General features: G+C 42.9%; 2 protein-coding genes and 1 pseudogene across 2 annotated transcripts in view; 1 reads left to right on the forward strand and 2 right to left on the reverse strand.

The window, feature by feature from the left end:
* LOC127230298 (GTP-binding nuclear protein Ran) overlaps nucleotides 1–27113 on the reverse strand; it is a 1116469-nt gene that overhangs the window by 143226 nt on the left and 946130 nt on the right. The window lies entirely within an intron of this gene.
* Nucleotides 1–27113, forward strand: part of LOC127230055 (guanylate cyclase soluble subunit beta-2) — a 58428-nt gene that overhangs the window by 22204 nt on the left and 9111 nt on the right. The window contains exons 5-12 of the mRNA XM_051195172.1: nucleotides 6759–6919; nucleotides 11749–11848; nucleotides 12677–12828; nucleotides 15001–15109; nucleotides 16313–16416; nucleotides 17899–18115; nucleotides 23419–23739; nucleotides 26905–27053. Coding sequence (XP_051051129.1) covers nucleotides 6759–6919; nucleotides 11749–11848; nucleotides 12677–12828; nucleotides 15001–15109; nucleotides 16313–16416; nucleotides 17899–18115; nucleotides 23419–23739; nucleotides 26905–27053 — 1313 coding nt within the window. The remainder of the gene's footprint in view (nucleotides 1–6758; nucleotides 6920–11748; nucleotides 11849–12676; nucleotides 12829–15000; nucleotides 15110–16312; nucleotides 16417–17898; nucleotides 18116–23418; nucleotides 23740–26904; nucleotides 27054–27113) is intronic.
* LOC127230296 (60S ribosomal protein L6-like) lies at nucleotides 19775–20647 on the reverse strand (annotated as a pseudogene).

Below are 27113 nucleotides of genomic sequence, written 5' to 3' on the forward strand. Positions count from 1 at the left end.
TCATGGGTACAGAAGTCCCATCATGTCCAGAAGATGCTGTTTTGTCCTGGTCTTCCCCAAACTCTGGCTATCTTCCCAATAGTCCTGAGCCTTGTCTGTGGGAGAATTATACAGATGTCTAATTTTGGGCTTGAGCACTCTAATGACATTTACTCTATTACACTTTGGCAAATTATGAGTTTCTACATTAACCACTGTCCCCTGCACAGAGAAACAAGGAAACTAATTCTATGAATGGCTTTTCTTAGACAGCTGATGCTTCACACTGTAAACAAAAGCTCTTGTCTTGAACAAAGACCTTTGAAAGTTGTCGAGCAAATCCCTGTCTCGTGGGTCCCTACATGCTTCTCTGGGCAACCCTTGGGGACAGCGATAAGGAATGGGTCCTGATGCCTCTATCTTGGATGATGAGGTGTGGACATGGGTCAAGAGAAATCCAGCCCCAAATTTGCCCTTTGTTGAGGAGTTGAAGTTCAGGTGGTAGTGGCTTCATTGTAGCCCTCACCCAGACTTCAGAAGGTGGCTTTTCTTTCTCCCCTAGCCCTGGACAGTCCACCTCTGCTTTCCAACTCCCACAGCTGTAACCCCACAAGAAGTAAATGCTTCTGGGCAGCACAGAAGCACTGAGCTCCTTAAGTCAGATCTCCCAAGTCCATGCACCATTTAAAGGCTTCACACCTCTCCAGGAAGGCCAAGCATAGATACTTCATAGCAGCTATTTTCCTGTTAACAAGAAATCTTTCATCCTTGTCCGGGCATGGTGGTGCATGCCTATAATCCAAGCACTCAAGAGGCAGAAGCAGGTGGGTCTCTGTGGGTTTGAGGCCAGCATGGTCTACAGAGCTAGTTCAAGAACAGCCAGAGCTGTTACTCAGAGAAACCATGTCTTGAAAAGAAAAAAAAATGAAATCTTTCATCTAAACCAAAATAGTTTTTAATAGATATTTAATACATCCACAAAAGCAGAGGGACTCAGAGACTGAAGCCTACATGTCTTTTACCCAATTTCTCTAATTAAGTGATTTTGCCAATCTTATTTCATGTCTGGATTCCTCTGCTGTTTTTTGGTTTTGTTTTTGCTGTAATGTCCCCAGGCAAGTCTCAAGTTTCCTATAATTTCAGCCATAAATATTTCAGTGAGGTAAAGACATTTTAAAATGTAATGACAACATCCTGACCATTAGATATGAAACCCAGAAGAATGTGGCGCTAGTCACACCCGACACATCTTCTTTGTGGTCTTCTGGGATGCAGTCTCCTCGGGTCTTTTCAGGGTTATCAGCTAAACTTTCCACTTAGACATAAAATTACAAGTTTATCAGAATAATACCAAAAACATTTCATTTACATGCCTGCTCCCTCCCCACATGTGAACATTTCCATCCCTCTCTGAGCCTGGATCTGCACATCCTCTGGATTGTTAGCAAGTAACAGATAACTTTGTCCCTAAGAATTCTCTTAGGAAAGTACAAGTATCAAAGTCAGGAAGTAAATCCTGAGACAGTTTGGTCATCTGTTCTGTAGACATTAACAAAAATATTTCAACTGACCTATAATGTCCTTTGAAAAAAAAAAGAAGAAGAAAGAAAACCTTTAATAGTGTCCTGTTGTTCCAGGGTTCTCTAGTCTGGAAGGTTGCCAGTGTCTGTTACAGTTCATAACATGGATGTCTTTGCAAAAGTTGTCATCAGCTGCCTGGTAGAGTGTCCACTACTGGGTGATCATTAATAGTTCTTCATGATGTCCTGTAGGCGATGCCTCCTGGCAAGGAGACTACAGAAATGATCTCTTGCCTTTCCCAATTGGTTCTGCTAGGAGGAGCAGGTGTTCTGTATCCCTGCTGTGGGTGGTAAAGGTGGCATCTGCTAGGTTTCTCTACTCTAAAGCCATCAACTTCTCTGTAATTAGGAAACTCATGAGAAGCTGCTCTCAGATCGTGCAGATGTCTGGTGGCTTCTCAAACTCCCTCTTGTATGATTTTAGTTCTCATGGACACTGTGTCCTGTGACCTCTGTGAATTGGTGTTATTCCTTTTTATTATTTAGACTTCCATGAGGAAAGATGTCCTCCCTCCCATGTTTTTCTGTTTATACTAATGTGATCTTGATTATTATTTTAAAAAAACAGGTCATGACGCTTTCACACTGCTTTCATTATTTCTGTTGATGTTCAAAGTCAAGACCTGACTAATGGAGGCAAGCCCCCCTGATGCCTTCAGGTCTCTACCACTCTTTAGCATCTCTTTATTTTCTGGCATGACAGAATTTGTTCTTTACTCTCCTTATTCCAACCTGAGAATATTCTGTTTTTCAAAGAAGCTCTACTTCTGTCCAGTAGAGGATAGCTTCTAAAAACTTCCACAATCTGAACACTAGGTGAGCTAAGTGCTCCTACAGAGTGATCTCTGTTAGACCCTCCCAGTGGGCAGATATGTACACACTATCATCTATCTATCTGTATGCCTGTCGTCTACTTGTCTGTCTATCTATCTATCTATCTATCAATCAATCGATCCATCTATCTATCCATCCACTCTCTATCTCTCTATCAATCTATTATCTATCCTAAACCATTTAGTTATCTATACCCTATAATGGGTTCCATGGTCTTATGTTATATCTTTGTGTGTGTATGAGTGTGATATGTGCATTTTATGTAAGTGTCCTGCTCAATCATTTTTGTGTGTTTTTAATGGTTTACATTAATTTATTTATATAGTGTGTGTGAACCTGCCATGGCTGTGTGTAGGGATCAGAGGACAACTTTGGGGAGTCCTTGTCTTCCACCATGCGGTCCTCACCAAGCTCAGATGACCAGGTTGCTGGCAAGCAAGCACCTTTGCCCACTGAGCTTGTCTTGCCTAACCTATGCTTTCTCATTTTTAGACAGTATTGTCCAGTGAACCTGGAACTAGACTGGCAGCCAGTAAGCCCCAGTGACTCCTGCCTCTGCCCTCCACAATGCTAGGGTTGCAGGTGCTCACAGGACCACACCCTGCTTTTTACACTGGTCTCAGGTCTCAGGCTTACTCACAGAGACTCGCTTTAGCCCATTATTATGGCACATTTGTCTAAACCAGTGGTGCAGAATGAGTAATTCTTTTCTTCCTTTTTCTGTAATGTTAGCCTTCTTCTTGGATTGCGAGAAACCTGGCTCTATTTACTGCCAATACCTCTGCTTAAGTGTGCTGCCCTTGAGTGTTTAGAAAGTACTTTCAAAATTGCTAACACATTGATGTGATAACAAAGCCTTCATATTAAAGCCAGATATTTGCTCAAAGTTCTGTCTTTAGCCTTAGGACAAAGCAGTCTAAAGGCTGGGTTTAAATACTACTGGATTTTTTTAAGGATTAAAAAGAATTTTAAAATCATGTTTATGTCTGTGTTTGGATATGTGCAAGTGAGTGCCAGTACCTAAGAGACCAGAAGAGGCATTAGATTCCTTGAACCTGGTTCTAAGTCATTTAGCAAGGGCCCTGGGAACTGAACTTGGGTCCTCTGCAAGAGCAGTACATGCCCTTCACCACTGAACCATCTCTGCCCAGATAGCTGAAAATTTTTCCTGAATATTTCTGTTGAAATATTGTACTGGCGAGTTCTTTGTCTTTCTTTGCATATGTCTGTACCTTTCTCCCTCTCCATCGTCGTGTGTGTGTGTGTGTGTGTGTGTCTGTGTGTGTGTGTGTGTGTGTGTATGTGTGTGTGTGTGTGATGCTTTTCTCTCCTTGTATTAGGGACTGAATCTAGATCATCTTACTTTTTAGGCAAGTGTTCTTTTACTGAGTCATATTCCAGCCCTCTGTCTTTTATTTTGTAAAAAGGTCTAGGGTTACTTTGAATTAATTAATTTTATAGTTCAGTCGAGCCCTGAACTGGTCATTCTCCTGCCTCAGTCCCCCAAATAGCTGAGATTATCCACAGAATGTTAATTTGGTTTGTTTTTCTGCCTGGGAGCTCTGCTCTATGCTTGTCTTACTTAGCCTGAGCACACGGATCAGTAACATGATTCAAAATGTGGAGCTGTTCATGGAGCTCTGCTCCCAGAAGGGCTAACTCCCCACCCTTCACAACTTTTCTCTCCACCCCATTCCCACCAAGGTCCCTTAGGTAACCAGCCTCAACAGTTCCTGGTTTATACAGCTGGTGTTTACTTTTGTACGGATAAACAGAGAGATGCTTCTCTTTTTATTTCCCTCTTGTAGACAAAAGATGTAAAAGTTCACATACTAGAGATTTTTCTTCACACTACCAAATAACATTTTAAAGCTGATTTGTGTTTTGGGCTCTCTTCTTTTTCCTTCCCATTTTCCATATGTCCCTGGTCTCCTGTGAATCAGCGGGCTCTCAGAGACCCAAATTCACAGAGGTGAAACAGAATTTAAAAAGTGTGACAGCTGTTGATTGTAAAAAGACGCCTTTGTCCCTGGCCAGGCAGGCATTCTGCACTAAGAGTCCCAGAAACAACTCGAGGCCAACACAGATGGCAGGTCCCCACCCAGGTCCGCTGTGGTCTAAGGAAGTTAGCTTCAGATGGGAGTCCTTTTCTGTTGACAGTGCTGGGCATCCAAACACAAAGCAGCTGGGGCTGTGGCAGCCAATGCTGTGGGTTCCCCCTTCCCCAGGTTTGCAGCTTTAAGTCAAGCAGACAGACCGTTGCCCCGGAGAAGGGAGCCCTTCGTGTTTCCTGGCAGGTAATGGAGTGCACCTGCACAGAGCTCCAGGCTGAGGCCACAGGGCACAGCTGTTTCGTCCTGGCTTGAATGAGTGAGATTCATGCAGCAGGGAGGGGTGGGCTGAAAGTAGCAGCCCCACACCTGTCTGCATGCTTCCCGGGTCAGGAAAGACCTGAATGGAATGTATTTCAGTTCACTTAGGAATGAGCAGGTGGCTCCTGAATTCTGGCATAGACAAGCTTGTTGTTAGCTAGGAGGGACAAAGGAGAAATTCACATAGGCCATGGATTTCTCTCAGCCAGCCTTCCATCCGGACCATTGTCTATACTCAGAAGGCCTGGCTAGTAGTTTTGGCAAACTATGTTTGATTTATCTATGCTAGCTCAGATTCCTAAACATTATCTTCCCAGAGGTCTGGCTATAGACAGCTGTAAGGAATCTGTTATTCTGGTGCGTGTGTGTGTGTGTGTGTGTGTGTGTGTGTGTGTGTGTGTGTGTGTATACTCATGCATACACATGTTATTAAAGATTGAGTCTAGGGGTTCATGGGTGTTCAGTGACCCCCACCCACCCACCCACCACTGAGCTGTATCTTCATCCTTCTTTTTATTTTCTACTTAGAGATAGAGTCTCACTAGGTTGTCCAGGCTAGCCTTGAATTGACTCTGTAACCCAGGCATGCCACAAGTTTGTGATCCTCCTGCCTCAGCTTGTACCATAAGGTCTCACTGTTCTGGTCATCTTAAGTAAGTGCAGCCTTGGAAGCAAGGGCCACTTTGCATGCCTGCCACTCTGTAGTACCCTGCACTGAAGTAAGTGCTCGATGGGCAGAATACTTCTCACTATGACCTCAGGTGCATTGGGAGAAACAGTCATTCAAAGATGCAGACAGGAACTGTGACTCTGGTAGGACTCCCAGAGACTTTCTTCAGCCCCACCAGGAGTCAGAACTCTATTCCACATGGAAGAATGGTCTCAGGAAGCTCTAGGCTGGCCACAGCAATGAGGTCTATGTCCTATGTCCACTGAGAGCAGTCTTCACCTTGTTTGACTGTGAGATGTGGCACAGAGGACATGGAATTCAGTCAGAGACATAGTAACAAATCTGCCCTCTAACTTGCTTCCTTTGATCTCCTGGACAAAGAGAGACACAATAACAGGATCATCTATTTCCAAGATCCTAGCATGCTCTGAGAAGAATAATTGATTATTGAACATTGCAGGACCTCCAGACTACACTTAAAAAATGCTTCCTGTCCCCACCATGAAGATTAGAAATGGAGAGACATGGGCCATCCCCCCAGCTCATACTGTAGATCCACCTCAGGAATTTATCGTCTCATACTACTTTGCATTTATCAACAAGCAAACAAAAAAACAAAAACAAAACAAACAAACAAAACAAGTAAGACTCAGTTGATGCCCACAAGAATTCCCTGAAATTTAGGAAGATGGAAATGCAACCTGCAGTGAGGACACAGTTAGGATGGCCTGGAGATTGGCAGGGAAATCATTATGGAGAATTTCATATGAAATCAACATGAAAGGAGACAGGAACCTGGTGAAGCTGAGAGAAAGGCGTCAACATCACAGGTTTTTGCTTTCATCTTTTGGGTGAATTTTGAGCAAAATCATTTGCATTTCAGTGTTAGTTCTGAGAGTCAGCCTTCAATTCCACTGCACGCTATTGTGTGAAGGTGTGCAAGGTGGTGGGAGAGATCGAAGGAGGGGCTGTGCTCTATGTAGCCCTGAGTTAACCTGAATATGGATACAGGATCAGTGGTCAAGGGATTCCACTGTCTTCAGTGTCTACAACTGTCTTCAGTCAATGGGAAATATCTGTTTTAGATGTTTCAGAAAAGAGTGAGTGAGCTTGGGAGGGACTCATGGTTAACCAGGACTGCCCCAGGTCTTTTTGATGCCTTGTGGCATTGAGGTGATTCCTGGTGTGTCACTGACGATGAAGGTGAGAGGCTAGATGTTAAGTGTCACAGCAACAGGACTTGAGCACTTTGGGTACAGATAAAAACTACCCAAGAGATAACAGCACCTTCTGTGGATCTTACTGGGGGTTCATACTCCACAGATGTATCCATGGAAGCCATTCTGAAGCTCTTTGGAGAATACTTCTTCAAGTTCTGTAAGATGTCTGGCTATGACAGGATGCTTCGGACATTGGGAGGAAATCTCACCGAGTTTATTGAAAACCTAGATGCCCTCCACAGTTACCTGGCATTGTCGTATCAGGTAAGGCCATCTGGGCTTTGCCTTCATGGTTCTGAGAAATTATTAAAAAAAAATAAATAAATAAAAGTCCTCCCCAGTGTTCCCAGCCGAGGAGCTGCACAACTCATGGCCTCTGGCATTAGTGGGCCCAGTAGCTCTCTAGGAAGAAAAACAGGAGGATAAATACCCACCGGCTTCCTTTATAAATGGGTTGACAAAAAGTCAGAGTTCTAGCCTTGTGGTTGGGGGTGGAGTACTTCTGAAGGTTGAGCAAAGACTTGGAATGAATCAGAGAAGTCAAACAATGGGAACAAGGTCTAGAAAACAGGTTGAGGTGGATTTTCACTCTTCTGGTTTCTTGGCCTGGGTAGAGCTGATAATAGCTTATGCAGCAAGATTAGGCCTGTGCAAGTATCAGAGGGAAAAGTTTGGCAGGACCAAGAGCCAGAGCTGGGAGCTACCCAACACTGATTAACCCATTGGGGTGATGGACTTGGGTATTAGAAAAGTAAATTCCCAACTGGGATATGTCCTCCTGGAGTTCACACCTTGCTGGTCTCCTTGGTAGAGTTTATTGGAAATTAAAATGCATAGATTTTTTTTATGCACCAGAATGCTTTATTGTAAATGTGGTGTATTCATCCATAGCATAAATAATAATTTATTATAATTTGTTAACTGTGTAAAAGCTTATTTTTATTTATTTGTTTGTTTGTTTAGTCTCCTCTCATATATTACATCTCACCCACAGTTTCACCTCCTTTCACCCCTCCCAGCTCTCCCTCTACTCCCCCAACCCCGGATCTACTGTTCCTCCATTTTCCTTCAGAACGGAGCAGGCATCCCAAGGCCACTGAGAATGGCATGACAGGTTATAGTAAGACTAGACACACAAACCCTCACATCAAGGCTGGACAAGGCCACCCAGTAGGAGGAAAAGGGTCCTGGGAGTAGGCAAAAGACTCAGAGACAGTCCTACTCCCACTGTTAGGAGTCCCACATGAATACCAAACTATACAACCATAAGATGTGTGCAGAGGACCTAGCGCAGACCCACACAGGATCTGTGATTGTCGCTTCAGTCTCTGTTAACCCCTATGAGCCTCACTTAGCTGATTCAAAGATTTTATTTTTATGTCCCTTTATAATTGACCAAGATCTTTCATTATTTCTATATTTTGTATTCATAAGCACTCTGGGTGGGTGGGTGGTCATAAGAATAAGATGGAACTGCACTTGCTAAGGAGCCCCCTCAACTGTTAAAATGGTAGAGGGAACATGCTTTTGTCCATCTTCAAGATCAAAACAGTATGAAAGCATTGTGTGTGTGTGTATGTGTGTTTGTGTGTGTGGTACGTGTATGCATTTGTGTGTGTTGTGTGTGTGTGTTTTGTGATATGTATATGGTATGTGCAGTGTGTGTATGTGTTTGTGTGTGTGTGGTGTATGTGTGGTATGTATGTTTGTGTGATATGTGTGGTATGTATGTGTATCTGTGTGATATGTATATGGTATGTATAGTGTGTGGATGTGTTTGCATGCATGTGGTGTGTGTGTGGTATGTGTATGTGTGTTTGTGTGTATGTGGTATGTGTATGTGTTTGTATGTGTGGTATGTGCGGTATGTGCATGTGTTTGTGTGTGTTGTATGTATGTAATGGGGCGTGGGCATGTGGAGATCAGATAACCTCAGGTGTCACTTCCCGCTTTCTATCTTGTTTGACACAAAGCCTCTTGTGGTTTGCTGTTGCATAGGCCAGCTAGCTGGACCCATATTATCCTGTCTTGTCCCCTCTTTTTGCCATAGGAGGTTTGGGATTACTATAGCAAGACCACTCCTGGTTTTATGTGGATTTTAGGAATTTGAACTCAGGTCCTCACCTCATACTTTCACAGCAAGGATTTTTTTTTTTTTTTTTCTCATTGAGTTATCCTGACAGCTCCTAAATAGTTATTGAGTGCCTACTGTGTATGAAGCACTTTGTAAAGAGATATTTGACACAGACAAAAATAGAAACCAAACAACCCACCTCACTGTGATGTGAAGGTGGAAAAGGCAACATAAAGTTCTGTAACATTGGAGCAGACACAGAAAAGGCATTTTGTAAACAATTACTTCTCCCACCTCCTTCTCTCTGTCCAGCACAGACATTTCCAATATCATAGAACTCACATGGCAACTGTGGTCAAATTTCTTTACCAAAGTATAGCCAGGATGGTATAAATAGTTAGACCATATCACCCTAACCCCACATGTGCACATACATACATACACTTCATGTAACACACACAAAGAGAGATGTAAACACACATTCATGCCAACATAACATACACTGTTGCTGCATGACAAAAACCTTTCCTGGAGCAATGCAACACATGTCTGCTTAGCCCAGATTGGGAGCCTGTGACAGACCAAAGCTTGGATACCACTAAAGTACGACTTGGTAAGCCAAGGAGTTTCATCAGAGTTACTTACTAGAATATGGGTGAGCTCAAAAGGTAGATTATGTTCCTCTCAAGTGGCTCAGTTATTCTAAACCTCTTCCAGGCAGCTGGGCTGGTCTCAGTCTTCTTTGTAGCATGGCTTATCTGAAAAAGACCCATCTTTATTGTTGACTCTGGGGGCGGGGGCTAGTGAGTTTCAGAAACTTCCTAAAGCTATTTTGAGTTGGTTTCTTACTGGCTTAAAGACCTTCCCTGAAGGAATCGGCCAGTGATGGTTCACTCCTTTAGTCCCAGCACTTGGGAGGGCAGAGGCCGGTAGATCTCTGTGAGTTTGAGGTCAGCCTGGTCTACAAAGTAAGTTCCAGGACAGGCTCCAAAGCTACAGAGAAACCTTGTCTCAAAAAACAAAACAAAACAAAACAAACAAAAAGCTTCCCTAAAGGGTGGAATCTTTCAATGGGAGGAAACTGATAATCTGCACACACTAATACAGTTCTAGAAATAAAAAACCAGGTATTTTAAATTCAAGAAACAATCCATTTTCTCTAGCAGGCCTGCACCATGAAGGATTGCAGCCCCTTTACTGAGAGCCTCCGCTTCTCCCCTAGTTTAGACCAAAGCCCAGGGTCTTGGGTGTTGAATTGCTGCTGAAAATGCAGTAGGGGAGCACCCCTCCCCTTCCGCTTCAGTCCTTCAGAGAGCCTCCCAGTAACCTTTTCCTCACCTATAAAGAGGGTGCAAAGGGTCTCCAGTTATTTCTGGACAAATAATGTTTCTTTTCGTATGTTCTTGAGGGTTTTAGTTTTTCAAGTGGAACCAACCCTCAGAACAAAAATGAGTTGATTATTTCCAGTTGCAAGGTCTCTGAGCCATTAATCTTCCCAAGTGAAAAGGCTCACATGGCTTGGTCACAGGCCAAGAATGGTGACAAATAACCCTTGGAGGTATATAGAAGCAGCATGGCATGGTGCTAAGGATCACGGAGGCTTAGCAATAGTTTTCTCATTCATCTTCTTTTTAACTTCCCTAGGTGAGGCTCAGTTGCAAAATGGAATAGGATATATATATATATATATATATATATATATATATATATATATATATAGAGAGAGAGAGAGAGAGAGAGAGAGAGAGAAACTGACTCAGGGTAAGCTACCTCAGCAGGAGCTGAAATGGTAGTGTTATGTGACTGGATGCGGACATAGTTCTAAGTGTGGTAATGTGTACATATTGTTGTAGTTCTGTGTGTGCTAATAGATAAATACTATTATAGTTCTCTGTGTGTATAGTAAAGGACACATACTATTGTAGTTCTGTGTGTGCTAATGGGTACATGCTATTGCTTCACACCACTTTAAAAATTATAGTTTATGACACAGCTATACCATTCTTGGGCATATACCCCAGGGATCTATGTAATTAGATTTACATATCCATGTTTATTGCTCTACTATGCCAACAGCCAAAACATCGAACCAGCCTAGATGCCCATCAACGGACAAAGGAAATAGTTACATATATACAGCTGAGTTTTTTTTTTTTTTTTTCAGTATAGAAAAGTAACATAATGACATTTTCAGGTAAATTGAACTGGAAATGATTATGTTAACTGAAATAAGCCAGACTCAGAAAAACAAGTGCTATGTGTTTTCTCCCATCTGCATACCTGGATTTTAAATTACATAGATATAGACCATGTGTTGTGGCTTGCTCCTTTAATCTCAGCATTCAAGAGGCAGAGGTGAGAGGATTTCCGTGAGTTTGAAGTCAGCCTGGTCTATATAGTGAATTCTAAACCAACCTTGGTTACATAGTGAGATCCTGCCTCAAAAATAAAATGTACATGGAAGGTCTGGAGTGACATCACAATGACTAAGGAAGCATACTGCTCTTTCAGAGGACCTGGACTCACTTTCCTGCACTGACATGGCAACTCACAACCATCTGCAACTCCAGTTCCAGAGGATCCAAAACCCTCTCTGGCCCCACGGGCACCAGCCACACATGTGATACACACACATACACACACAAGCAACGAATATTTTTAAATTACCTATGTGTGTATGTGTACACACGTAAATTAATGTGTATATGTGTAATCATCACATAATAGAAATTGGATCATGAAAGGAACAAGAGATCTTAAGGGAGGTGGGACGTAGAGCTGATGGGTAATTAAGCCAGCGGGTGTAAATGAGGTAGAAAGGGAGCCAGCTGGAAGGGGTGTAGAGCCAGTCTTGGAGGGGACTGAATAAGAATAAAACATGGTATATAAAGATGCTGTGGCTAAACTCGTTATTTTGTATGCTAACCTAGAGAAATAAAAATGTATTGTGAGCATATAAAATTGTAATATAAACAATGTGTTCTCCCTCTTGGGGAAATGTGCCGTGTCTGTTCATTAGGAAATGAACGCGCCATCCTTTCGCGTAGAGGGAGGAGCTGATGGGACAATGCTTCTCCATTACTACTCGGACAGAAGTGGCCTGTGCCACATTGTACCAGGTAGGAAAGGGATCACCCCACCTCAGAGTTCTTTTGGGTGGCCATACCCCCCTGTGAGGAGGGCACCCCACCTCCTATGGTGACCCACTTCTTTGTCATCATCTTGAGGAAGGATCTGGAGAATTTTAGAGTAATTTACAGAACATCAGAAGAAGACATGATCTTTAACATCTGCATGGTTGCTTGCACAGCTGTGATAACTCTGTGGAGATTTTTCTATCTATTGAGTCTTTTAAAGAATTCAGCATTGTAGAAAAGTCTTGGTATTTAGTCTGCTTTTGTTTTACTTTACACCCAAATGCCTCCTGTATTCTAAGTGCACACACTCCTCCATGGAAGTGCATCTGCCCTAAAACACGTGGGTGTTTCATGCCTTACTCCCTTTCACTGCCCCCACTGCTGAGTTTGTAGTTGTTGCTGATCCTTTCCTAATTGAGATACTGTGATGGGCAGCTTCATTTTTGCTTTCTTTATATTTTATATTTCACCCCTAGATGGGTTCCCAGAACAATAGCTTTGAACACGCGAGCTTTAATGAATTTCCAGTAGAATTTTCTTCCATTTACAGAGTTTGTCTAATGAGTTAGATGTCTTCATGAAATGAAAGCATGAATGGATGCTGAAGTATAAATTATAATGACAGGAACATATTTAGTATTCAGACTCTCAAAACTTAAATTCCTGCACACTCTTCCCCCTGAGCCAGAATAGACACTGGCATAGTGAGCTGAGGAAAAATCATGAAATTGTACAACTGGATATGTTAGTGATGCTTGGCAGTGTGCTGTCTTCTGCCATTCCTCACCCACAGGTGTCATTCTGCTGCAGGCATCATTGAAGCTGTGGCCAAGGACTTTTTTGACACTGATGTGGCCATGAGTATCCTTGACATGAATGAAGAGGTGGAGAGGACAGGAAAAAAAGAGCATGTTGTGTTTCTGGTTGTGCAGAAGGCTCGAAGACAGATGAGAAGGACAAAGGCAAGCCGGCCACAAAACAGTGAAGACACCCAGATGGATCAAGAGGTACTGGATTTGCTGTGTCTTCAGCTTCCCTAGGACAGGCTACTTGTTCTGGAACAGTCTAAGCAAACAGCACAAATAAATGGGCCTTAAGCCATGGAATTCAAGGCAAGCTTTCCAAGGCCTGACTTTAGTGACACCATGGACCAGCTCATTCTGAGTTGTGATGGGCTGCCATTTGTAGGATCCTTTGCCACACCACACACCTCTTTCTATCCAATGTGACTAGAACCCTGCCCCTTAGTTGTGGCAATCAAAATTGTTTCCAGGCATTGCCAATGTTCCTAGACTAGAGGTGGGGAGGTAAAAATCACTTCTAGTGAGAGCCAAAACTCAAGGTTAACTTAATGCAGACTTTCTATGATAGACCTTAACCTGTAAAATGTTCACATATAAAGTTGTTAAAGCTGGATATAGGGATACTGAGGCAGGATGATTGCTTTGAGTTTGAGGCAAGTCTGGGATGAAGAATAAGAACCCTTTCTTAAAATCTCAACAACAAACCAAGAAAAGGATTTGAAGTTGGAATTTGGTATCTTCCTTTGTAATCCTCTTTTGATGACTGGACCTTTCAGGTCCTCAGTGCCCACTTAGCAGGTGGAACCTGTTACAGGTCCATCATGAAGTCAAGATCCGATCCTTGACCACCACAGTTGCAGCACATAAGGTAATCATTGCCAGTTTAGACGCCACAACTGTTAGATTAAAATCTCTCTGAATCCATGAAGCCTGTTCAAACACACAGACAGGACTGTGATTCCCAGAGCTCAGGGGTTACATCTTAGAGCACATAGTTTTCAGGGTCCACTCACAAGAGTGCTCAACCCCAGGAAGCATGCTGTGGGTTCTTTGAAAGTGATAGAGATGTTCTCTATTCTTGGTGAGCTTGCCTCAGGTTCTAGGGTCACAGATAAATAGCAGACACCAAAGAGCCAGTAGATTCTGAGTTTGTTAATCTCACATCTGAGAAGAAGAAGGGAACTGGGATAAGGGGTAAGCAGAATGAACACAGGTTTATGAAGGAAACATGAGAAAGAGCCCTTCTGATTGCAGAAGGGCTCCATGGGAGGAGTACTGACACTCTGCCTGCCTACTAAATCTTATGGTGGGAACTGGATAGATTCTGGGATTATCTGTATTGGACCTGGTTATTTTTAAATGTATCAGCCAGTCTGAACCAATAAGGAGTCCACAAACCTGATGGGAGATGCCATTCTGTAAATATGTTTCTCTTATTGGTTAATGAATAAAGCACTGTTGGCAAATAGGAAAGCAAGATAGGTGGGACTAGGAGACAGGGAGGATTCTGGGAGATGTAGTGAGGAGATTCAAGATGTAAGGTCTTGAAAGACGATGTCTGGACTCTCTCTCTAGTAAGATAAGACCACATGGAAACACTTAGATTGATAGAAATAGATTAATATTTAAGACAGAGCTAGCCAATAAGAAACACTAGTAACAGGCTAACAGCATTATATCTAATACAGCATCTCTGTGTGCTATTTGGGGCTGACACGGCTGTGGGACCAGGCTGGCAGGAAAACTGCTTGTAACACAAACCCTCTGCACAATCCCTTGGCCCAAGTGGAGAGTGATTCACGATCTAGGGGAGTGTTATGTGTGCTGTGTGAGAGCTGTGCATTTATTGCCTAGGAGAGCCATCTCCTGTCTCAAGTGGCTGCTCATTCTGTGTATGCGCATCTTCCCCTGGGAAATGTTTCTTGTCATAGTTAACTAACCCATGACTATACATCTTCAGTTGCTACAACTCTTTTGCTGCATAAAGGGACACTGTGGTGAGCATCCCTCTGCTTTCACCACATTTTGTATTTAACCTTGGGACATAGTCTCAGATTAACTCTTAGGAAATCACTACCCTCTAAAGCACTTCCTGAAGATCTTGTAAAAATATCTTGTATCCTTTGATAGAGAAATGGATTGAGGATTAACTAACAAATATGCCTTGGAGCTCCAGGCTCTTGGTAGAACTGATCTTGCAAGCCCTCACACTGTCCCTCCAGCTGCCAACACTCTTCAGCGCACAAAGATGGAGCCAGCAGCAGCAGACAGGGCTTTTTCATCTCCAGTCCTGTGACCAGGTGCCTGTGCTTCCCTTCCTGCCCCCTGCAGGCTCTCAAGACAACACTCCTTAGGATGAAGGAGAAAGACTTAAGCAGCTCTGTTTGCCCTGGGGGGAAATATCACTGGGGTTCCAGAGCATCAGTCATGTTTGAGAAAGGTAAGTGTGATGTTCTCCTGGACCCAGTGTTTAGATAACAACTGCCCTGTTTGCAGGGGAAGGAGCCCCAATACACAAATAAGGCAAAACTCTCTGCAAATTTGAGGCCTCTGATTCCCTCTGAGCTTGAATTTGGTATCTGTGGTTTTTAACTTTAAAAAATCAGCTTCTAACTTGCCACACAACAGCTCTTTTGATTGTGCTGGGTAGCATGGAGACACCATCATCTCTGTAATCAGAAAAGCCACTGGCTTGGACTCAGTCCCAGGGGGTGACCATGAAGAGGAGGCTGGGCACAGATGTCCTGGGCACAGTGAACTCTGCATCCCTTTTGGATCCAGGCCTTCTTAACTGGGGTGTGTTTCTGGACTGGAAATCTGTGGCTAACCACAGCCAGCCAGCAGTACAAAGAAGGGCAGAGGGCAAGAATCAAGAAAGCACATTTCTGTCTCTGTCTCTGAGGAGCTGTGACGAGGGACAATTGCTGTCCAGCTTTCTATTCACAGAGTAAAGGTAGGCTTGACACATTGGGTCTTTGGACACTGGGCTAATCTGGCCCCCAGCACCTGACACTCAGGTCAGAATCAGAGCTCTGACCCAGTGGAAGAAGGCAGCTAGATGCTCCTTGCCTGGTAGGTCAAATGACAGGCATCTGGGAGAGGGTCTGCAGGGCTCAAAGAGCTGCATTCTGAGTCCTTCAAGCTGTGGCAAACACAACTGACATCCTTTGTCTGGGAGATTTTCATATCAAAAAGGCTCCATTGAGGGTCTGCACCCCCTGCCAAATAGGACTGTTGGTTAAATTTTCACGTGCCACCCTAAACTGTCAGTCTAAAAAGCTCCATGGCAAATGTCCCTGATGCCGGGCAGGGCACACACTCACTCCTCTGCTGGCTCATTGTCTGCTTGTCACCATTTCAATGGTAGTTCTGTTTTCATGGTGAGACATACTCAATTGGCCCAGAAACTAACTCTTCAGCAGCGGGCAGAAACTTGGCAGGGGGCAGGAGGGCTTCTCAACCTGGTCACAAATTTTCTGTTTGTTTTAATTTGGAGGATAATTGCTGAGGCCATCTGGAGATGCTGAGGGAGCCTGTGCTAAGGAGTGGGAATCACACTTTGCTTGTGACATGCTTAAGATTCCAACCCTGTCCAATGGCTCTGCTAGGGCCTCTCACTAGGGCTTTCTTTCTGTGTGTCTAGGGCCCCTCAGGAACACCTTCCAGCCTGTCTATCCAGAGAGACTGTGGGTTGAAGAGGAGATGTTCTGCAATGCTTTTCCTTTCCACCTTGTTTTTGATGAAACAGTAAGAGCCCCATTCCCTCAGAAGCTTGGGCTTGGGGCTAAACCAGGGATGGGGAGTTCAATTCATTATATCTGGTAAGGATTTCGATCCCTGAGTTCATGGGGTTTAAGAGATTAGACTTTTCCCTGGAGGGTCCACTGACTTCATTTCATGTTCTAGACCCTTCTGAAATGCACACTCTTCCTCGGGTTAAATATAGCATGGAAGTTGAACCCAATGATTAAATGGGAAAGTTTATGATCAGAAAGAAAGGCTGGAGGAAGACTTCAAAATTCACTTCAGAAAGAGGCGCTGGAAGGCACCCTATAGCCATGGTCCTACACATGATCTGCCACCCCCCTACGGGCACAGTTGATTCTCAATCCCATCCTGTTTCACTTCCTGTTGTGTTCTGGGGGGTTGGGGATGGGGGTTTGAGCACCCCCATTTAATTTGATTGCTATCAATTTCCCAGGATAAAATACCTTTCAACTGGAGCTTGGGTATGATGGCACACATCTATAATCACAGCACTCAGGAGGCTGAGGCAAGAGTTAAGTTCAAGGTCAGCCTGGGCTGCATGGAGAGAGATAACCTCAAACAAAAACAGATGTAGATAGAAGATACAGATGTGAGAACTGAGTTGGTTTTTTGTTTTGTTTTGTTTTGTTTTGTTTTTTTCATTTAAAGGGCATGAGGGCATGTAGGCAAGGTGAATTTGGACACATATCTGTTAAAATGGTCAGCCATTATGATTTCCTCTAGTGTTTATTGGAATTCATATACATATCACCTGCCAGCTGACTGTTCAGCATGAACTCTATGTCATGTAGTCACTGAGTATAGTGTCTTCCCTCAGAGAAGTGATGGCATCATGACAGTAAATAAACACCCATAGGTGGAAACCAGAATTATAAGTCAATGAATGCCAACAGTTTTTCAATGCCATAACATTACTCATGCCACTGTTTTCAATTCAATCTGCTCTAGATACTCCCTTCCCTTTCATCTTTTGGGTATGGAATAACAGAAATTGAATGGTACATGAAGTTGATTTCTGTACTGGGATTGGACATAGGATATTAAGTTTTCCATTGCCCGCTCCATCTGTGCATTGTCTGGCCAGAGCAGAGAAACATTGCCCTAATCCCAGGATGGACTGGTGACAGGTCCAGACTTTTGCTAGTTTATGCTAGGGTCAGGGGTTGTGTGAGGGATGGGGAGAGATAGCACAGAATCAAGAACTATTGGCTGTCTTGAAAGCCTTAATGCCTCTTACAGTCAGAATATGCTTTTGAGCAGCCCAAGGCTATTTCATTCCTCTTCCTACATTGGCTGCAGATTTAACTATTTAAGAAAGTGATAGCTTTGTTATGTTTACTCCATTGCTGATCCTCCTCCCCAATGAGTCATGAAGCAAAGCCCCAATGTCGTATCTAAGGGAAAGCCAATGGTGGAGGTTACTTCCTGATCTCCAGACTGCCATGTGGTCTTTATGGATAGCTAAGGGTCAAGCAAGCTGGAGTGAATATTCAGAAGTATGTCCCTGGACTCCTAACCCAGAAGTTTGGAATGAATGAGTATTTCTCCATCGTCCACCCTCAAGTTACCTTCAGCATCTCCAGCATCTGCAAGTTCATTAACAGTCAATTTGTCTTGAAGACACGAAGAGAAATGATGCCTAAAGCATGGAAGAGCCAGCCAACACTCAAACTCCGAGGTTAGAGGCCATGTCTTTCCCTTCTGCCTGTTAGATCAGCAAGAATTGGAGGACAGCATTTCAACCAGGAAAGGGACTACATTGAAAACAAGGCTGTTTTTTGTTTGTTTGTTTTGATTGTTTTCTGATATTTTTACTTGGCCTGATCAGTAAGTAACATTTTATATTTTCAATCATTTCTGGTTTAGACATAAAGGACCATGATATATATATATATATATATATATATATATATATATATATATATATATATGCCCATAAACATACTATATAGAAATACATATATATTCCAACACTATATGCTTTGAGTTTCTCTCTGTTTAAGTTGATGTTGGCTGTGGACTTGCTATAAACTGCCTTTATTATGTTGAGGTATGTCCCTTGTATCCCTAGTCACTCTAGGACTTTTATCATTGTCAAAGGCCTTTTCTGTGTTGAATCAGATTATAATGTGATTTTTGCCTTTCAGTCTCTTATAATGGTGCGTTACATTTATTGATTTGTGCATGTTGAGTCATCCCTGCATCTCTGGGATGAAACCAACTTGATGATGGTAGATAATCTTTTTGATGTTATGGGTTTGATTTGCAAGTGTTTTATTAAGAAATTTTGCATCTATATTCTTAAGGGAAATTGGCCCATAATTTATGTTGGCTCTTTGTGAGGCTTTGCTTTCATGTACTAGTGACCTTGCAAAAAGAATTGAGAAATGTTCCTTCAGTTTCTACTTTGTGGAATAATTTGAGGGTTATTGTTGTTAATTCTTCTTTGATGGCCTGAGAGAATTATACACAAAATCCATCTAGCCCTGTGCTTTTGTTGTTATTGGGAGACTTGTACTGGCTGCTTCTGTTTCACTAGGGCTTATGAGTCTGTTTAAATTGCTTATGGGGAATTTCTTTTCTTGTTCTATCTATTTGGTGTTCTGTATGCTTCTTGTACATTGATAGGCATGCCTTTCTAAACACTGGAGAAATGTTCTTCTATGATTCCTGTGCTTTTGACCTGGGTTTATTTTCCCTCTTCTCTCCTTGTTATTCATAAATTCGGTCTTTGCATGATGCACCATTTTTCCTGGATAATTTGTGCCTGGATGTTTTTAGATTTAACATTTTCTTTGGCTGAGCTGTCTATTTCTTTCGTGTCTTTAATAGCTAAGTTTCCTTCCTTCCTTTCTCTCTTCTTTGTGAGATAATATCTCTAAACTCGTGATGATCCTCCTGCCTTTCAAGCTCTGGGATTATAGGCATATGCCAATACCATCATTTCTAGTCCATTTATTAATTTATTTGCTAAAATGTTTATTCAAGTCTTTTGTCCGTATTTTAATGTATGTAAGAGAGAAGTGGTTCTTTTTGTATCTGGTTGTTAACTAACTCCTTAAGAGACAGATGATTCACACATATGTTCTCTTATGTTCTCTCGTCCTATGGGTTGTCCCTGGTTTATTGTTTGTGTTCTTTGATGCATAGAAGTTTTAAATTGTAATGTAGTTTAATTCCTTTATACTTCTCTTTCTGGCCATGCTCTTGGTGTCACAGCCACAAAATCACTGACACAACCAAAGCTATTTTCCTCTGTTTTATTCTAAGTATTTCATAGTTTTACTCTTTTTTTTTTTTGAAACATATGAAGTTGTTTAATTAGGTTGATAGCAATTTAGAAAACCAGTTTGTGAGAATACATGCATTTGTCAGAGAGAACTGAGACCTCAGGTAGCCCTGAAGCTGAGGAACAGCTTTGATCTTTGGCAAAAGCTGTGAGTCCATGGCTGCTCTGTAATCTCCTATTTCTCCTTCTCCTTCAAAGATCTTGCCCTCCTGGTGCCTGGGCTTGTGCAACTGCTTCTTCTCGAAATAAGTAAGCATCAGTCAGGTGTCTGGGGATCTTAACTTGGCTGATATCAACTTTTGTAGAGGTGGCGATGACAAATTTTCTGGTGTGGTCTTCGCAGAGGAACTCTGTTGAGGGCAAGAGGTCCCATCACAAATAGCAAGCGCTGCCCAGCTGCTTCAGGAAAACCACCATCTTGCCTCTGTGGCGCCTGGTGAGGATGATCAGGACTGTCCCGGGAGTGATGCTGGCACGAAGCTTTCCCACATGCTGACTGAAGGGCTTTTTGCCATGGCTCAGCAGCTTCCGAGCAACATCTTCAGTAGGGTAATACCGGGGCGTTTTTCGAAGCTTAACCACCCGGGTACCACCATCCTTGTCACCACCAACTGGTTTGGTGACTGTAGCAATGGCCTCCTCCTTTTTCTTCTTCTTTTCAACCTTAGTTTTTGCAGCTGAGTATTTTCTTATGTACAGGGCCTTTCTGGAATACATGCAGATCTGGAGTACCTGCCAATTCCTCTAACCAGGACAGGGTTCCCGCTGCAATGCGGCTTCCCCTTCTTGGGCTTTTTAACCTTAGGGTCACCCTTTTTGGCTGCCTCAGCAGCACGAGCATCTGTGGCATCCCCACCAGCCTTCTTGGCTGTAGGTTTTTTTCTCTTTTTTGTCAGGCTTCTAGGCTTTTTCGCCCACCATCTTGCAAGATGGGAAAAAGCCATATTTTTACTCTTATGCTTAGGCCTTAAGCCCAGTGTGAGTACATTTTTATACCTGCTCTGAGGGGCACCTTGAGCTGCCCATGAGACTCATAATCAATCAATCTATATATGTGTGTGTGTGTGTGTGTGTGTGTATACATACATACATATATATATATATATATATATATATATATATATATAAATTGAGCTGAGAAAAAATATTCTGAAAGCTCAAGTTAGTCATAAAGTGTAGTGATAAGGACATAACTGAAACAGTCTGAGAAAACGCTGAAGGAAGACCCCAGACTCAAATAGAATGTAAAAGCAAAGAGTGCTTATTATACCAGGGTATGTGGGGTCTGTCATCTGTACAAAATGATGACAACCCGAGAGGAGTGTGCAAGCTCATTTTAAGCACAGCTAAGGGAAGTTTCAGTGACAGTTAGGCCATCTCAAATAAGATTGATAAAGCAAGCAGAGGTTACATTAGTATCCTTTTAATTGGCTGAGATTTAGTCTTATCGTTTTTTGGACTTGGGGGTAAGTCTGGATATGACTCAGAAGGGGACTGCTGGATTTGTTTTTGAGAATGTGAAGCTGACCTGACTTAGGCCTGTGTTTGTTTTCTCCCTTGTCCTGAATGCAAGGCTATTGTGGATAAATGGCCCTCTGTGGGAAAGCCACCTGTTTTTCCCTTCCCAGAGAATTGCAACCTAAACTCAGTTGGGAGACTTGGAGAGTTTAACCCCTTCACTGACAGATGAAGACCTGAACTCTGTCATGCATTTGGAAACACTTTAAAAGGTCTTTTGTGGATACTATTTGAGGTTTGAATGGCAAGACTAGAAGCGTGTCAAAGAGTGGATCGTGGTTTAGGGAAATGGAGTCTGGCAGGCAGGTGATGGCCATTGCTAGGGTGCAGGTGAGAGAGTTTAGGTGTGAGATTTGCTTAGGCAGGGGTCTAGGGTGACAATGAGGACGAACCCACAACATAATAAGGTGGGACATGGTTATTAGATGTTATGAGATAATATTTAGGACAATTATTATCATTCTTGCTTGGAAATTGGTAAGGAAGGTGTGAGGAACTGAGCAATGATGTGACTAAAATCCTCAAGGGCAAGAATTTTGTCAGTTCACATCACCATGTATCCTGACACCTACCGTGTGCCAGGTCGACAGTTGGTACGTAATACATAAGTGACAAAAGAATCCATCATAGAGAGCATTTGTAGAGATGGTGGAAAGTGAGATGCAGACATATGTAAACAAGCATCTAACAGGGAGCAGAGGAAGCAACCAACACAGCTGCTACATCATCCTGGAGGGTGACTGAGAAACGAGTATCAAGAGCTTTAAGACGTAGCATATTTTTGTCTAAGCAATACCATATGCATGAGTGTATCCTTTAACAAAACAGCCACAGGTATACATAAAGAGGTGTCAAACTTGTTTGTAGCAGTATTGTTTATAGACAGATATGCTAGACATAATGCAATCAATGCTGGCTTATTTAAATAAAACACCACCAGTAATATAGCCAGCAAAACTTGTGCTGTATATCTGTACTAAATACCGTGGGAAAATATGTTTTCATGTGAAAAATTCAGATTGCAAATAGATACCAGATAGTCCCACTTTGGGTAATACAGAATATTAAGAGCATTTTATATCTGAAGTATTATTATTTTTGATGATTTTCATTATTGTGCTTGTAGTCCCTCTTTGAGTAATACAGACTATTAAGAGTCAATTTGTATCTGCAATATGATTAATATAGATGACATTCATTCTTCTCATGCATTTTCCTTTTTTGTAATGAAGGGGCACTGCTTTTATGATACATTAATAATTATATATTAAATATATATTATATGTTTATATAATATATATTATATATCAAATAATAATTATATATTAAAGAAATGCACAATTTGAACCTGGGAAACAAACTCTCTTAGGAGACTCAGATTTATTGTCATTGTGATATAGGACACAGCTGGATAATGTTAAAAGAAAAAAAAAAAACCCAGACAGGTATGGTGGCTAATACATCTAATACCAGCACTTGGGAAGTTGAGACAGGAGAATAGCCATGAGTGAAAGACCAGCCTAGGCTACAGAGGGGTCACCCAGAAGTTAAGAGCACTTGATTTTGCAGAGGACCCAAATTCAGTTCCCAATAACCACATCAGATGGCCCACAACTGGCTGTAACTCTAGTTCCAGGGCATCTGACAATCTGACACATCAACACCCAAAATGGGAACATAAACACACAAACCTACATGCAAATAAAAGAATTTAAGAAATAATCAGAGGGAGAGAGAGAACCTGAACTCAAAGTCTTTGACAACGCAACATTTCAGAAAGAAAGAGGGAAAGGGTAGACACAGACCAAAGAAAAACTTCCAATAAGTAGAGCAAATCCAGAGAGAAATCAGTGGTAGAAAGCCTCAGGAAGCAACATTTCCAGAGGGAAGGCTAGGTTGACACCTAAGACAGTAGAAGAGCAAAGAAAAGAGAAGACCTAACAGCTGGTGTTGGCACCTCAAGCTCAGACAGAACCCCAGTCACAGAAGAGCCACTGTGCAGAGAGTGGCAGATGAGTGAGTGGAGACAGGAATAAGGATTATTCTTGTGACACATGGTTGAAAAGCAGGGGGCAGGCTGTGCAGAGGCCAAAGGGCATGTGGTACAGGTGATGCTTGCCTCTTGTTCCATGTTGGACATTCTGTGTCATCGCATTCCTCTCTGTGATGGGCAGGCCAGATGATCTGGATGGAGTCTCTGCAGTGCATGATCTTCATGTGTTCTCCAAAGCTCCGCAGCCTGCAAGAACTAGAAGAGAGCAAGATGCATCTTTCAGACATCGCTCCCCATGATACCACCAGGGATCTCATCCTCCTCAACCAGCAGAGGCTGGCAGAGATGGAGCTGTCCCGCCAGCTGGAGATAAAGAAGGAGGAGTTACGCGTCCTCTCTAAGCACCTGGCCATCGAAAAGAAGAAGACAGAGACCTTGCTGTATGCAATGCTGCCTGAACATGTGGCCAACCAGCTCAAGGAGGGCAGAAAGGTGGCTGCAGGTAAGGTTCCCTTCTTTCTACAGTGTCCTTGCAGTATAGGGAGGATCATGCTCATGCTGAGGGATGTGGACTTTGAACCTAGGCAGATTTGGGCTTGATTTATGGCATCACCTGGGGTTAAGTGGTTAACACATCTCCTTCATTTCTGTTCTCTATACTGAAGATAATAAAAACAACACAAGAATGGACTGTGGATTATTTCCAGAGTACCACAAGGACAAGGAAGCTCTGGGGGTAGTAATGATTCTGGGATCTTATAGAAAATGAAATTCTTTGTTATTTTATAGACAGTGAAGTTTCACTGAAGTGTGTGTGTGTGCATGTGTGTGGTGTGTAGACGAGTGTGCCTGTTGGTACATGTGCTAACATGGAGGTCAGAGATGGCTGTCTCTTTCTAGTCTTTTCTGTCTTATTCCTTTGAGACATGGCCTCTCCCTGTTACTAGACCTATGTTAGAGGCCAGCAGGCCTCAGGAATCCTCCAGTATTTACCCCTCACCACATCCAGGTATTTGGGCATCTGTTTATGTCTTTTTTATGTGGGTGTTGGGATTGAAATTGGGCCCTCATGCTCACACAGTAAGCAGTCTTACCCTCTTAGCCATCTTCCTACTCCTAAATTAATTTTCCTTATAGTAGAGATGGCTTGACCCATGCAACATATGCCAGCTTTGACTGTGATGTAGTGAAGAAGGGGAGGGAAGACCAGGGGCTAATCACACAGCCATTGATGAGCAAGGCCCGTGCTGAGGCTGGGTGCGGGGGGACCAGTATGATTCCATCCTGAGGATAAATGGTGAGGGCTCTGAGGTTGCTGTAACATCAAAACATGTTATAATTTATTTCAAAATGAAATAGAGAGTAGACAGTATGGCTCAGTTGGTAAGAGCACTTGTTCTACAAACATGAAGACCTGAGTTCAAATCCCCATTACCCCCATAAAGAGCAGTGCATGAGCACACAGAATCTTGAGTATCCACATAAAAAGCTGGGCATGGCTGCACGTACCTAGAACCCCAGCACTGGGGATGGAGGAGGCAGAGACAGGAAGATGGAAGAGCTTGTTGGCCAGCCAGCCTAGCTGAAAAGGGGAGCTCCTGCTCCAGTAAGAGACCTTGTTTCAAGACAGTAAGTCAGAGAGCAGTAGAGGAAGGTAGCCATTCTGACTTCTGGCCTGTGGGCTCATGTATATGAACTCTCATGTATATGCAATGCACACACACACACCAGAAAGAAGATCAGGCCTGAGGCAATGGTACTAGTGTCAGTTTAGAAATGTTGAGAGTGTGAGATATCTTCAGGACTTCACATACGAAGAGCAGCAAGTGGTTCAGAACTGTAGGCAGACCTGAAGGGAGAGTTCTAGCATAGAACTATATAGGTCTAGAATCTACTGTACTGTGGGTGGTAGCTAATCATAGGCTCTGTGCATGATGTAGGATCATCTGGTTAGTTTTTGTCAAGTTGACACAAACTAAAGTCATCTGGGACGAGGGAAGCTCAGTGGAGGAATTGTCTCCATCAGATTGGCTTGTGGCATGCCTGTGGGGTGTTTTCTTGGCTCACTGTGGGTGATACTATCTCTGAGCATGTGGCCCTAGGTTGTGTCAGAAAGGTTGCCTGGAAGTTTGGAAGCAAGCAGGCAAGCAGTGTCTGCCTGTGGTCTCTACTTCAGTTCCTGCTCAGCTTTCCTCAGTGATAGATGGCTACCTGGGAATTGTAAGAGGAAACAACCCCGTTCTTCCCACGTTGGTTTTAGTTGGTGTTTCATGACAGCAGAGGAGAAACAAACTAAAACTAAGGCAAGAGGAGAAGATGGTAGGAAACAGCTAACATTTAAGAATGAGCAAACCAAAGACATAAAGCAAAATGAACTCAGTGCTATTTTTAGAGATGTTTGGTCTCATGTTGCTTTTTTTGTTTTTTAACTGTACTGGCATTTTGCTTATACAACATGGTTTCTAATTTTGTGTTTTTATGGGTGTCTGAGTGTGTCTGAGTGTGTAGATGTTTGTTGTGTTTTTTGTGCTTTTAAAATATGTTTGTTTGTTTTGTTTTATTCTGGTTCATTTGCTTTTTGCTTGCCTGCTTGTGTTCTAAAGAGAGAATGAAGGTGTGGAGTTGGATGGGCAGGGAAGTGGGAAGGATCTGGGAGTAGATGAGGGAGAAGAAACTGTGATCAGGACTTATTGTATGGAAAAACCAAAACCAAAAACCCTTACTTTCAATTTTTAAAAAATGGCCATAAGGAACAAGAAAAAAATTTAAAAATGAGCAAGATGAGAAGGCTGAGAACAGAAGCGCGAAGGGTAGAGTCACGTGAAGGGAGGTCAGTGCCCGACGGACAAACAAACAGTGCAGAAGGCACCCACTGTGTTCCAGGTTTCAGCTGTCCACTTAGTCAGTACATATTTACTGAGCATCTACCCATGCCAAGCCCTGCTCTATATGTTAGCATGCAGCAGGTGTCAGTACTAATAGTCTCCCACCTTAGTTCTCACTGAGATAAAGTGTGCACCAGACAAAGAGACGGCAGATGTGCAGGCTCCAAGGCAGCATGGCTAGATTAGAGCAAGCCAGAAGGAATCCTGGAGACATAAGGTCAGGGGTAGCATGGACAGAGCAGGGTCCCATTCGTAGGGTATGCTAAGGATTAAAAAGTGAGTATTAACAAGCCCGTTGTCTGCCATGTAGAAATTAGTATAACTGGGGACCATGGTAGATGAGGGAAAGGAATAGGAGAATGTGACAGCTCTGCCAGCCTACCAAGACACACTCCTGCAGACCCAGTGCTGCCATTTCTGTAGTTCAGGTTCAGCTTTTGGACCCAAGGAACCATTTCTCTTAACCCACAACACTTGTCACTTCTCAGTGGGAGCATTTGCTTACTCATATTCCTGCCTCCACCACTAGCTGGGGAGCTACCTAAGGCCTGGAGCTCTTTCTGTTTATTTCGTACAATATGATTCTTGTGGAACAATGACTATCCCACAGCAGGGACTCGATGTATGTGCTCATATCTGTTGACTAAAAGGGGAACAGTGGATGGCATCAGCTCCTTTCCCCAGGATGAAGGCAGGCTTGGTCTTCAAAAGGCACTGAACTAAAAGTTCATAGAATTATTATTCCGTATCCTTGGTGACCACTGACATCATTTCTGTTGCAGGAGAATTTGAAACATGTACAATCCTTTTCAGTGATGTGGTGACATTTACCAACATCTGTGCGGCCTGTGAACCTATCCAAATAGTGAATATGCTGAATGCCATGTACTCCAAGTTTGACAGACTAACCAGTGTTCACGAGGTCTACAAAGTAAGTGTATGTGTGGTGGGCCTGCTTCTGGAATCAGGCCAGGAAGAAAGCACTTGAGCC

Source organism: Phodopus roborovskii, unplaced genomic scaffold (genome assembly GCF_943737965.1).
Source record: "Phodopus roborovskii unplaced genomic scaffold, PHOROB, whole genome shotgun sequence".
NCBI classification, from domain to species: domain Eukaryota; kingdom Metazoa; phylum Chordata; class Mammalia; order Rodentia; family Cricetidae; genus Phodopus; species Phodopus roborovskii.